The sequence below is a fragment of the Onychostruthus taczanowskii genome, unplaced genomic scaffold (assembly GCF_017590055.1).
Source record: "Onychostruthus taczanowskii isolate IOZ18803 unplaced genomic scaffold, ASM1759005v1 scaffold1, whole genome shotgun sequence".
Classification (NCBI taxonomy): Eukaryota; Metazoa; Chordata; class Aves; order Passeriformes; family Passeridae; genus Onychostruthus; species Onychostruthus taczanowskii.
The window spans coordinates 29004353-29017693 of record NW_024496525.1 but is presented as its reverse complement, the minus strand read 5'-3'; the positions used below and the strand labels follow the sequence as shown (position 1 = coordinate 29017693).

The following is a 13341-nucleotide window of genomic DNA, read 5'->3' as shown; positions in this document are numbered from 1 at the left end:
AAAATGCATCTCAAGTACAGTGGTCAACCTTAGAGGAAAACCAAAACATTTTGCAGATAACCATTATTTTGTTGCAATGTTATTATTTCTCAGCTATTTTGGAATCAATTTTCAAGTGCACAGTATAACTATATAACTTATAGAAGTCATAGCTTTCCTTAATTTAAGTGAATAAACTAATAGTCTCACTTCATGTGCTTAGTAGCTTTGAGATATAACTAATTTCATATAATTGTCACCCTAAACAGGTAGCAGGATCAGGATATATCCATAAAACTGACTTTGTAAAGCACTGTATTGTTTTAGATTTTGACCTGTAGATCTTCCACTGCACAACACACACTGAATTAATCTTTGGGCACTTGATCTAATGCAATTTTTTATATAAAATACACAGAGCAAGGGCACTGTAGGATCGTGTTTGTTAAAACTTTTACAAAAATTATAATAAATTACTACAGCAAATTGGAAAAGCAATGAGATTCACCACTGGAGGCAAAATAATTGCTGATCATATTTCAGAAACAAGTCTACCCATCTAAGTATAGAATCTTGTTTTTTAACAAAAACTATCCATAAGACGTTTGTTTTGTTTCTAGAAGATAAAGTTATTTTAATCAATGAGATCACCACATAATGGCTACTTATGATATGTGTGATTGAGTAGGAAGTAATACATAGGTGCAAAACAAAAAGCAAAGCCTTGGAAAGAAAATCCAACCATTTCAGGAGATCAATATAGAAAACAGCAGCTCCATGCTAATAACTTCACCAAGGAAAAGTGCCTGCACAGAGTTACACACCATTGCAACAATTTACAGAATCTGCTGCTTAAATTAGAGTGAGCTGGTTTTTTAGCTGTCCCTTCACTGGCCATTATGGATTTTGCTTGGTTTTGCCTTTCAAACCTTTCAGGCTCACTTGTCCCTAAGATTGTTGATGCTTGGTTTGCTGATTCAGGTGTGTGCAGATAAACATTCTCTACAAGGGTCTGAGAAAAGACTTTGTTCAAATCTGCACATGTTCCAAACTAATAATAGATTGCTTTTCCTCTCAAAAGTAACACTTATTTATTGATATTATGTATTGCTACAGTTTTTTTCAGTCATATTTGTCTTTTAGAAATGTTGAAGTACAAAAATCTTAGAAACAAAATGAAAACCACACCTATTAGTTATTTGGTGCTTATAATTATCTTACAAAAATGTTAAGGGAAAAAAATTCAGATGCTAAGATAGAGTCAAAGTTCTGTAAGTACCAGAAGGCCCAGTCCTTTGGCATTCTGTTGGCTTATCAAAACTTCACTCACATGCATAGATGCAGAATGCAAACAAGATGTTAATTTGTGTAAATATTACATCGTCCTTAGTTACAATTTTATAACATTTTCTCTCATAGTATTTAAATTTTTTTCATTGTTCCTTTAATTTGCTAAGCTTTTCACTGAGTCACAGGTCAGGTTGGAAGGGCACAGTTGTTCACCTGGTCCAGCCTCCCTGCTCAAGCAATGTTGTACCAGAGCACATGGCACAGAATTGTGTCCAGACAGTTCTCAGATATCTCCACTGAGGGAGACTCCACAATCTCTCTGGACAATCTGTTCTAGTGCTCAGTCACCCACATGGTAAAAAAATTTTTCCTCCTACTCCTGTGCATCAGTTTCTGCCCATTGCCTCTACTTATTGCTTGGCACTATCAAGAAGAGCCTGGCTCCATCTTCTTGACACCCTCTGCTCAGATACTTGTAGACATCGATGAGGTCCCCTCTCAATTGTCTTCTCGAGGATGAACAGGCCCAGCTACCTCAGCCTTTCCTTGTAAGAGACCTGCTCCAGTTCCTTGATCAACTTTGTAGCCCTCTGCTGGACTCACTCCAGGAGCTCCATGTCCCTCTTGTACTGAGGAGCCCAGAACTGGATACAGCACACTATTCCTTGTGGGATCTTCCACTACTTGTGACAGGAAGTTGTCATCAATGCTTTCCAGGAACCTCCTGGACTGTTTGTGCTTTGCTGGGTTGCTTCTCCAGCAGATGTCTGGGTAGTTAAAACCTCCCACAAGAACCAGGGCCTGTGACTTTAAGGCTGCTTCAAGCCGCCTGTAAAAGACCCCTTGCACTTCCTCCTATTCAGGCAGCTTGTAGCAAACAGCCACAAAGTGCCCCCCTTACTAATCTGCCCTTTTATACCAATCCATAACTTAGAATAAGTTCCATAGTTGGCACGCTTGCTGTCTTGCTTCATAGCTGAAAACATAGGCCAGAAACCAAGCTATTAATAATGTAATTATTCATATTTGGGTTGTAAAATAGTACACAACCAGCTCAGTCACTCCTTACTCAAGCAAATATGCTAAAGGGATAAAAAGGAAGGAATATTTTGTGTCACACCATTGACAATGACTTGTGTAATGGCATTGATGTCCAAAGAGAGCAGGTAAATTAAGTTATTAGTTGAGCTTCATTAACAATGTGTTTTTGTGCTCACATAATCAGTGAGACAGTGAAACAGTACTATCAACACCATTTCTAGCAAAGGAAACTGCAATAGAACAGGTCAAATGAAATAGCCAAAACTAAATTCTGACTAGGAAATACAGGAAAGAACTGCTTGACCTATACTGACAATATTGATGAACCTCAATGAAACAGCTATTTGTTCAAGGCTATCCTAAGTCTGAAACCCTTGGACAAGATATCCTCTTTTCTCTGTGCTGTCAGCAATACAGAGAAGCATGATCAAAGATACACAGAGATAGGCATCACTTCATTCTGCTTCATTGAACAGCACTTGCATGTAAACCTCTCCGTTTATATTTAATCTGGCTGTCAGATCAAGGCATTCATAGTTCAGAGACTTGCTGGACATCAATCTACATGTGGGATGTGGTGACCGAATGCTTCTCAGCAATTGTTTTGGTTTTTCTTCCTCTTTCCTTCACTTCTTAAACTACCTTTATCTTGATTTATGAGTTTTCTCACTTTTGGTCTTCCTATTTTCTTCTCCTCATCCCACTGGAGGACAGGAAGTGAATGGCTGTGTGATACTTAGATGCCAGCTGGGGTCAATGCACCACAACCATAAACTCAAAGAAGCACTTGTCAGGAATATAAAGAGACCAAGGGAAACCACTAAGATATTAGAAAAGGCATGTTTAATAATTATGAACTTTCTTGGGAAACTCTAAGTTCTCACACTATTTATAGTTTGGAAATAAAGCAAATAAATTTTATCTAAATATGAAAACCTGTTTTATTTCAAATGTTTTAATATATACTTTGGTCCAAGAATTGGAGCTTTGTGGAAAAAAAGCTTCCAATATTTTAAACAAGATAAACTAAGTTCACTAAAGAAACTAATTTCATTATTAGAGCAGGAGGCAGAGAAAGGGGATAGATACTTAGATGACATTACCTTTCACTGTTCTTTTTACCACTAGATGAACTGCTGGTGGAACCAGTGCGGTTGCGACTCCCTTTGGAATCTCCATAGCTTTCCCTCCGACTTCCTGGGGACACACGCTCAGCTGAACTGGTTCTCTTAATGGTGCTAATAAAACAAGGAGCAAGTTTCACAGTGGCACTTGTAAAAATATATATTCTACAATAAATACTTATGAGAAATGTATCAAGTAGAACACTGACCCTAAAAAAGTAACTATGATTTTTAAAAAAATCTTAACTTGATTTGTTAAAGAGCCTATGTAAGAGCTTTGCTGAGTGTCTGGTGCAACAGAGACATACTGCTTTTTCCTTAATCATAAAACAGAAGATGGGATAAACCAATTTCATAGAGCAGTTGCAATCACTTTTCCGGGTCACATTTCAAATCTCTGACTACCACTCCATACTTCTGAACTTTTGGATTCTCTTATGAAGAAGTGAAAGATTTAAAGAAAAAGCATATTGTCTGACATTTCCAGACAGACTACAGAGAATGCCAAAAGTATGTTAAAATTTGAACACAAGCAAGCTAACTTTGGGTCCTTATCCAATAGAAATTACTCTGTGGTTCAAAGCTAGTTTTAACATACTCCAAACTGCAATTAATGGTGAGCTAGCCTGCAATTTTTTATTGTTAACAAAAATATATGCTTCCTAGTTACATGTATGAATAGATTAGATTCCCCACATGTCCTGACAGGAGGTTTCCCAAAGGCTTAAAGCTCACCCTACCCTCTCACTCTCCAACCATCCTTCCTGCCAAGATAGCAACCAAGGGAGCTCCTGTGTGCCATTACGGCACCCCTTAGACATCCAGCTCTCCGTGATGGAAAAATAGGAGCCAAAACACAAGCAGTGCTACTTAGCAAATTACGAGAAGCTCATTCAGAACTCACACCTTATAGAGACAAATTATTGACCAAAGCACTTCTCCCTAAAGCAGTGCTTCCTATCAAGAGAGGGAGAAGCTAAGGGTGAGGTCCCAAAGCAGGTAATGCTTTATGCATTGCTGCAGGCCCTTGGCAGCACAGAGACTCAGGCAGCAGCACCCAGACTGAGGCAGGAATCACCCCCATGGCAGCAGCTGAATAACAGGACTCAGTGTCAGGGTCTCATTTCCCCCCATTTCAGTCCTGTACTTCCTGTACTATTTTCTGCCCTACAGAAAACACAATGAAAATATCCCCTTTAAGTTATAAAATCCCCATACTAAATAACCACCTTCAGCAGCTCTCTCACCCCAGAAACCAGGGACACCAATGATTGCTTTCCAGCTCACACCTCTCCACCCAAATCCCAACCACAACTTCCATCCCAGTGTGAAAATTTCAGTACTTGCTCCTTTAAGGCCAGTCTCATCCTAGTCACACCTTTTATCATCCCCCCTTAGCCACCTCCCCCTGTGCCTCCATACACCCCCAGAGCTGCTCTGCTTACCAGAACACTCATCTCATTCTTGAGGACTATGCCAAACCCCCCCAGCAGTCCCTAAGAGCTATTCCTACCCTGTCATCTTAGTCAGCTCCTCTGGCCCTGTCCCACTTCATGTAAGGTGTAAGTTGCTCTCCATAACTAGAGGAACCAAGATAGACTTTTCTGTCTGGTGAAAAAATGCTTAGCTTAGCAATTGTACACCACCTGCTTTAAAAAACCCCTACCTTATTTCTGCTCCCCCATATCTTTTTACCAGCAAGGAGGGTAATGTTTCAACACCTCAACTCAGACTCAGCTACAGAAACAATGGGAACACCTGAACCAGAGTCTTTCTGGAAAGAAATTGCCCTTCTGAAAAGAAGGCAGTGCCCATCCAGGGGTGGATCTGCATGTTAAGGTGCATCTCGGGCAGCTTGACAAAAAAACCTTCTGGTACATGCGATGGTAGGACAGATGTTCAGTGCTGCATTCTTGTAATAAAAACAAGCTTCAAATGATTAAGCTGAAATTAAAAAAATAGTGTTTCTGTGGAGAAAGCAATGTAGGAGAGCAAGCAGAATGCAAAATTACACATAGACAGAACAAAATACATTCATAGTGGAAGAGAAAAGGCAGCAACAAGAATTTAGTTCTGTCTTCATTTCAGAAGTGTACTTCCTACACTAGACTAACATTATCCAAGTAATCTCAATGTCAATTGCATGCAAAACCTTCTCTAGTAAATTAAATAATTTACTGTTAATATTTAACTATTCTCCCTACACCTCATAACGTCATTCAATTTAATATTACTCCAGTTAAAAAATAAAACTTTGATTCTGAAAATGTTCTATTATATACATTAATTACAGAAACATCCTGTGTGATTTGTCAGGGTCAAATCTTTATTTTGACATTCTTTCCTGGTTAGGAAAATTTCAGTGTAGGCTTATGTTGACACATATTTTCTTTAAGGATAAGAGGCGTCAACATCAGCCTACACCAAAATTAAATTAAGGACATTATCAAAGTATACTAATCTTTACAAAAAATTAAGTTACAGAAACAATTTGGAACTAATTTTAATGTTTTCTGGGGTTTTATTTTTATAGCTGTCAACATTCAGAAGATGAAGTAGAGGATAAGAAATGAAAGGGTGTGACTAAAATTTAGAAGTTTAATTCTATCTTCTCTCTGAATAATGAAGTCTTAGATCAGTATAAAAATTACTTTAACCACAGGTGTAAAATTCTTTTAAACTGTAATGATTTGTGTCCATCACTGCTTAAGCTAATTAGTAATGCTATCTTCTGACAAATTTTATTTTAAACTTTCAACAACAACAGAAGCCCAGTGAGAAGTATTAGCTGGTGGTTGGAAACAAGGATTATAACTCCATTATATTAACTAAGTTTTGGCATTATATACATTTTGGTAGGTAGACTGTTAAATACCAGTGTTTATATCCACAGCTACAGCAGAGATACACTGTCACCTGAGGAGGAATTTAAAAAGACAGAAAATACTCATTTAACTTACAGGTTTGTAAGAGTATAACTGGATCCCAGAATTTGACTTCGACATTAGTAATATGAAAGGAGAGCATTTGCAATTATTTAAGAAGATAACATTTAGTTGCACGATTTTTAACTTGTTTGAGACAGCAATGTGGTCTAATACCCCCATAATAAAAATTATGTTAGTATGAAATAATGCAGATACCATCACTGACATTATTATTATCTAAGTTGTGTGATGCATTTATCAATGATAAGAAAGTTTTAGACATGTACTTCTGAAAATGTTAAAAATGGCAATAATAATTACAGTTCTACCATGTTAATGCTTTTACTAAAACAGCCACTTTCTATGTGTTGAATTGAAATGGAAAGGAAAAACAACTGAACTTCAACACTACGAAGCTATTAAGGATCCCTCACCTTAGAGCAGGCTTTTTCAGTTTGCATGCATTGAGAAGATTCACAGACCTGCTTAATCCAGATTGAGAGGTGCATAAACAAAGCAGAATAAAAAGTGAATGCAACAATAGAATGTGGTAACAAGACATTTACAAGACTTACATTAAAAGACAAAATTGCATGCTTTCAAGATATGAAGTCACGTGCAAGAATAAACCACAAAGTGCTTATTGACTCAGTTAGATGTTTGATCATTTCAAACCATACATTTAATAACACCAATGTATCTTTGAATGACAAAATCTTAGCAGTGCCCCGATAGACTGACCATTTGTAAAGAGACTCAAAAATAAAATTAAAAATAAAAAAAAAAAAATCAAAGAGGCTATCTGAAGGAACACGAAAGATGACGCAGCTAAAAGACAAAGACTATTAAAAAAGCAACAACAAAGACAAGAAAATAAATCCTCATATATACATACATATACCATTGCATAGCATGAATGTTTCAGGCAGTTGCATTACTGAATTGTGGTGAACAAATCTGGCCAAAATTAAAAAGATATATACCTTATTACTAAAATTACTTGGAAAAATATAAAAGCTTTTAAATAAAATAAATTAAAAACCAGTGCACAATGCTCTTAAGACAGCAACCGATGGCATTAATATTTTGCCTAGCACTCATTCTGACCCTCATTTAAATCAATTAGAATGAACTCAGGAATAACATATGACTTTAATTTCATTACGCCTCTGAGCAAAATGCACTAATAACTTTAATTGTTAGAGATATTGTGAAGTGGCATAATAGTTTTGCCACCCGAAGTTCAGTGGAGAGGGATTTCTTTTTTAATTTATATTCTAAATATTTTAAACCATTTTCTTTGAGAGATGAGTTACACAGAGCATCTAATTGAAGGTTTGATTCAGAGTTTGTATGTGCCAGTTACAAACCCTCGCTGCCCCACAACATTAATTCCAGGCGACTGAACAATTTCCTAGGGGCCATGTGTTTAGAGTTTAGAAGAACAGGAATTTATCATATTAAAGTATTTTATTCTCCCTGCAAACAAAGCTCTTTATGTTTTCTTTGTTCCTGCTTCTTCCTTTTGATCTCCATTGTCAGAGTTTTGCACCATTGTAATACTTTGCAATCTGCTGGGGGAGAAAGAATGACTGATTGTCTCCTTTTGAAAGGCAAAGTATGTGCAAGCCTGCAGCCTGCACCAGCATCCCTACTGGGAAAGGTACTGTCTGCATTCTCCTCCCATACTTTTTTTTCCTCCCTTTTCCCGCCTCAACTCTTGGAAACAAAGCTATCCTAGATGAGTCACAAAACCTTAGATTTTAATAGGGAACACAAAACATCACTACTACGCACTGGCCATATTCCAAAGACAAATTTAGTGTTAAGCAGCAAATTTCAAGCCACATTAAATGCTAAAGAAAGAGTGCAGGAGGAAGGGAAAGTTCTGGTCATGATACACTAAACTTATCTTATTTGGATGAAAACTTCAAATAATTATTCTAAGCACAAAGTTTAGAATAAAACTATGGCAGCATTCAAAAATCTGTTACTCAAAATAGCTCATACACTTCTAAATCACAGAATTAGAAAATATACTAAAATTCAAATCAGATCCTCTGACAAAATGTTTCTTGTGAAGATGACACGGAAACACTTTTCAAAGCCAAACAATTCTTTTATTGTCCATCTGTGTCAGGTGATTGTTCAGCCCATCTCAGAATCACTCCAGCTCTCTGTTAGCTGGCTGCCACCCAGAGCTGTGTTCACATGGTTCCCAGAGCCTGAGTGCAGCAGCTCCTCTTGGTGCTTGACCACAATTTTTGGTCCCAGTACCACCGTCATCACCAGGCTTTCTGCTTTGCACTGCATTACCACCATAGCCTTTTATAATCCAGTTGATCCATGTTTTGGATTTGTGCTTTTGCTCTGTTCAAGTTATTTCAGTCCTTCCTTAACCTGGACAATTGGGTATTGACTGTGAGATCTGAATGCTGAAGCAGGGTTTGGTGCCCTCAATTCTAATTGAAGTCAGAGTCAGTTGAGGTTACTCAATGCTTTGCAAGATCTGGATCTAATTATCACATTAGGTCCTATAAGAACCTACTGATATCCAGAGATACATGTTTTATACAAGGAAAAGCAATATGCATAAAGGTTAAATGATTTGCATAAGGTCACTGAGAGAATATATGGCAGAATTCAAATAAAAGCCTGCTAGTTCCACCCTTTCAGCCTCAAGCATTTTTTATTACCTCCAATTTTAGATTCCTGACAGAAGAAGTCATTTCCATTTCACATATTAAATGGGAAATCAGAAAATGCAGTCAACTCTGAACCACATCTCCTTGGTAATCCAGCAAGGCAGATAAGCCATATACCAACCTGTGGGTTCAAATGAGTTAACCAACACATTTAATACAGCTACTGTATGAAATGAGATTGTGTCTGCAGACATACCAGTAAATACTTCTATCTCTAAGCAGGAGAATGTATGGATGTACACTTAGTCCCCTTGCAGACTATTTGCATATATTTACATAAATAATGCACAACAAACTGTTTCAAGGGACAGAGTGATGTCATTTCAATTGGACATCATACAGTCTTAACCTAAACAGTGCTAAGTATAGGAGAAGAGAGGAATCAGAAAGTATTTGATTGTAAACCCTCTTTTCATAAGGCAGCAAAAAACTTTTGGGAAGGACTCAATTCACCTGCACTTTCTCTTGGACATATGGTCACAGGTAATAAAAAAATGGAAGAAGCTATTCTTTACTATTTATTTACTAGCAGATATTTGTCAGTCTCAACAGCAGGTCAAAAGTTTAGAAGATGATTCAGCAAAAAGGATTTTTTTCCCCTTTCTACTGTTGTTTTTAACTTTCATCTTTCAAACTCCACCTTTTCAATTGTGCACCTGTGTTGTATGGAAAAACTATTAAAAGCATTCACGTAAAAATTAATTTTAAAAACATCTATAAACAATACTATTTACAGCTGCTGTGTCACATGACCATATTTTGGACTACAGAATACCTGCACTACAAATTAGCCACAGTTCTGGAAGCAGTTCATAAGAAAAGAGCATGTCTTAGCAGAAATCAGAACTAAAAAAAATCTTGAAATTTCCCACCATCTGTAAACTGTGCAACACTGAGAGAAGCTTCCAACACAAATAAACAAGTCCTACCCCTTGAAAAAGGAAGCTATTTGATTTTGCTGATGTATTTCCATTACTGTTTTATGCACAAACACATGCATTTCCTGAAGGTAAAAGGGTCCAGTATAAATACAAAGTTTGATTGAATTCATCTTAAGGATACATAATGAATTATTCTACTTGACTGTATACAAGAAAGATATTTGGAGCACTTACTGTATCATCTTTGAATAGTGAATATGTGGAACACCATTTACTATAAAACCCTGAAATCCAACCAGTTATTTCAAGGTTCTCCATTAAATGATTACAGAATAATTTACCAAAAAAATGTTTTGTACAGTAATTAGCCAGTGAGGTTCTTACCACTCCACTTTATTCCTCTTGAAGTACATTTATAGGCAAGGCACAGAAATATGCTTTAATATAGTTTAATAAAGGTAACAATAAAGAACATTTTCACTTTAAAGACACCAATACAGCATTTTAGAGCATTTGAAGGGAGCAATAATTGTACAGCACCTGAATTTACAACTGCTTTTTTCAGGACAGGAAACAATCCCACCCTCCTAAGCACTCTTAATACGTGCTCACCTATTTCAGCAAAACTGTTCATATATTTTTTTCTTTTCCAAAACTGAATACATATTTTCATGTTGCATATTTAAAGCATCTTCAGCCTAATGTCTTCAGCAATGTGAAGGGACAAAGCAAAATAAAAGGACACTAAATACCTGACCTGTGGAAGAATTTCTCACACAGGAATCAAGACAGTCTAAAAATAGTCCCTAATGATGCTCTCTAAGGACTTTCTCACTGGCATTCTGGGTATCCAGGCTGCACATGGGTCAGGTGGAAGGGATACAGGCTGCCACTTATCTACAGGGATCCTAAGCTAGGATAATGCCTACAGGCTGCACGCAATACCAGATGAAACACCTGAACTACCTAAAGGCCGCCAAGAATAGAGAAAGCATGAGCATGACCCTGAGCTGCACTTCATCCACCCTACTCTGGGGCAGAAAGTCCTACGCTGAACCCTAGGGACAGAGCACAGAGACTCAGGAATTATACTTTCTGTACACAGGTGAAGTCTCCCATTTCTCCATGTTTTATAACTACTAGTTGAAACTTAATTAGGAAGAATTAAATTGTGATAATTATTAAGAAAAAATAATTTGTGAAGAACAAATGTGGTTTAAAATTCAGCATGTACTAAACAGTACTCCTTTTTAAACACTAGTATATCTCCTTTTCTAAAAGGAAAGTTCTTTCACCCATTTTCAAACTTTTGCAAATCTAATAATGGAACAGTTTGGACAGTATTTGATTTCCTTCTCTTAAGGGCTGATTCAGACTAGCCTGCCAAAGCCTACAGCTGCAGCAAGCTCCAGCTCATAAGAGCTCACAGGAGTTCATTTTTGTAACATAAACAAATATGGTATTTTCCAGTTTTAATTGTGCACAATGTAACTTCTCTCTACTCTACAATAACAGAACCTGGAGTTTCTTGAAAGTCAGTCCCCTTCAAAACAGAAACAAAAACTGGCATACCCTTAGCCACCATCTCCCCTCTGAGGAAAAGTTCTTTTTGAGAGATCTCAGATCTTAGCAGGTTAATGCTGTCATCTCCACAACTTACCCCCCCTCTCAGAGCTGACAGCACCATCAGTAGAAAAAGATGAGGAGACACACAAAAGAAATATACAAAAAAAATCCCCCAACCTAACCCCAAACCCCACACTATTATCTTGTAAACACATACAATGCAGCAGATTAGCACCACAAAAACTGCCACATATAACTTGACTTGCTTCGCCCAATCCATTCCATTCCTTATGACCCAGATGTATAAAACATTTAGTATATTTAAAAACAGCTACACACAAAGCAAATTGGGACAGAGCAGTAATTTTTAAAAGGGCCTAATACATGCTAATGAAAAGATATCTAAAGATGGATGTTTTCATTTGCATAAATATGTGCTAGGCATAGAATTTTCCTCCTCCCTGAGATGCTGCTAACCCTGTGCATGCAGTTTATATGATAATTTTGTTAGTCAGAGAAAACCACCAAAGATAACATACTGATTTGCAATGATAACACTGTTTCTCTGCAGACTACATGTATTCTACTAGCTACTCAAAGAATTCTTGCACCAATTTTCACATCATGTTGGGCAACAGCACAGTAGAAATGCTTTATTCTCTCAATGCTAAATTCTTAAAAGCAAGAAATGTACACAAACCAGTAAGACCAAGCATTGTACATTCTTTCAATACCCATGGTAATAACCTTAATTGTAATTAGAATGAATAAATTTAAAGCCTCTTAGAATGAAATCCATCTCCTTTTCTTTCCGAACTAAATATTTAGACAGCTGCTTTGCAAGTAAGAAAAACTAGGTATCTAGAAGGTTAAAAGAGGAGCTATACCATGTTTTCAATTCCATGGTTATAAGGTTTCTCATAGATGCCTACCTTTTTGCTGCTGGTGATACAGTCTCCTTTCTGGTTCCTGATGGAGAAGGTAAAGAGCCACTTGGTTTCTTTGGTAACACAGTTCCATTGTTAACTGTAGTCCTTAAAGGCAGGGTTTGTACCAGTGGTCTTGCTGTAAAACAAATACAAGATGAAATTACTGCCTTCATTTACTTTTCTGTGTTTTTTCTTCAGCAAACAACACTAGAATATTTTAAATTTTCCATGCATTATGCCATTCTTGTGTCACTATGGCCAAATTCAGCACAGATGAGGGTTTTAACATTGAGAATTTTTAAAAAATTATTATTATTCATAACAATAATAGTCCTATCAAGTAAAAACTCTGTCCTAGATTAAGGAGCTTAGTGGTAAGCACAGAAGTAGTTGTACTCAAAACCAATCCTGCTTTGTCAAAAGAGCATCAGTCTCTTGCCCACCTGTATAGCATCCAGAGGAGTGCTAGAAATGAATGCAAATTGTCATCCCAGAAACTCCTGCTCTTCATCCCTCCATCTTCTCGGAGGTTTTCCACAAGCAAATTATCTATTAAGAAATTTCTACTCCCCCCAAAAGGTCTTTTTTCAAGGAATGTGGGCTTATGTTTGACAGAAAGGATTTGTACCCTCTATTCAGAAAAAGCTACTGAAATCAGCAGAAGAGTGAAGGTAATAAGCTGGTATTATCTACCTACATTCTTCTGATCAAATGTTGGCTCAAAAAAAGGATCTGGTGTCACAGCTGTAATTAACATTAGAATAACAGAAAAGTCCAATTCCAGTAGTTAGAAGTTAGTTGCAAAAACAGGGTTTAAAACTGCAAGCAATGAGTACCAACATGAATACTACTGTGGATCATAGCCTTGAAACAGACACAAACATGACTAGTGCTCTCCC

At 37.0% G+C, this 13341-nt stretch overlaps 1 protein-coding gene across 7 annotated transcripts in view; it reads right to left on the bottom strand.

Annotated features, from left to right (window-relative positions):
- EML1 (EMAP like 1) overlaps window positions 1–13341 on the bottom strand; it is a 120246-nt gene that overhangs the window by 32719 nt on the left and 74186 nt on the right. For 5 of the 7 annotated variants that reach the window (XM_041397675.1, XM_041397656.1, XM_041397666.1 and 2 more), the window contains 2 exons: window positions 12446–12578; window positions 3414–3548 (listed from right to left, as the gene is read on the bottom strand). In XM_041397675.1, coding sequence (XP_041253609.1) covers window positions 3414–3548; window positions 12446–12578 — 268 coding nt within the window. The remainder of the gene's footprint in view (window positions 1–3413; window positions 3549–12445; window positions 12579–13341) is intronic. The other 2 variants (XM_041397701.1, XM_041397711.1) reach the window with 1 other exon arrangement.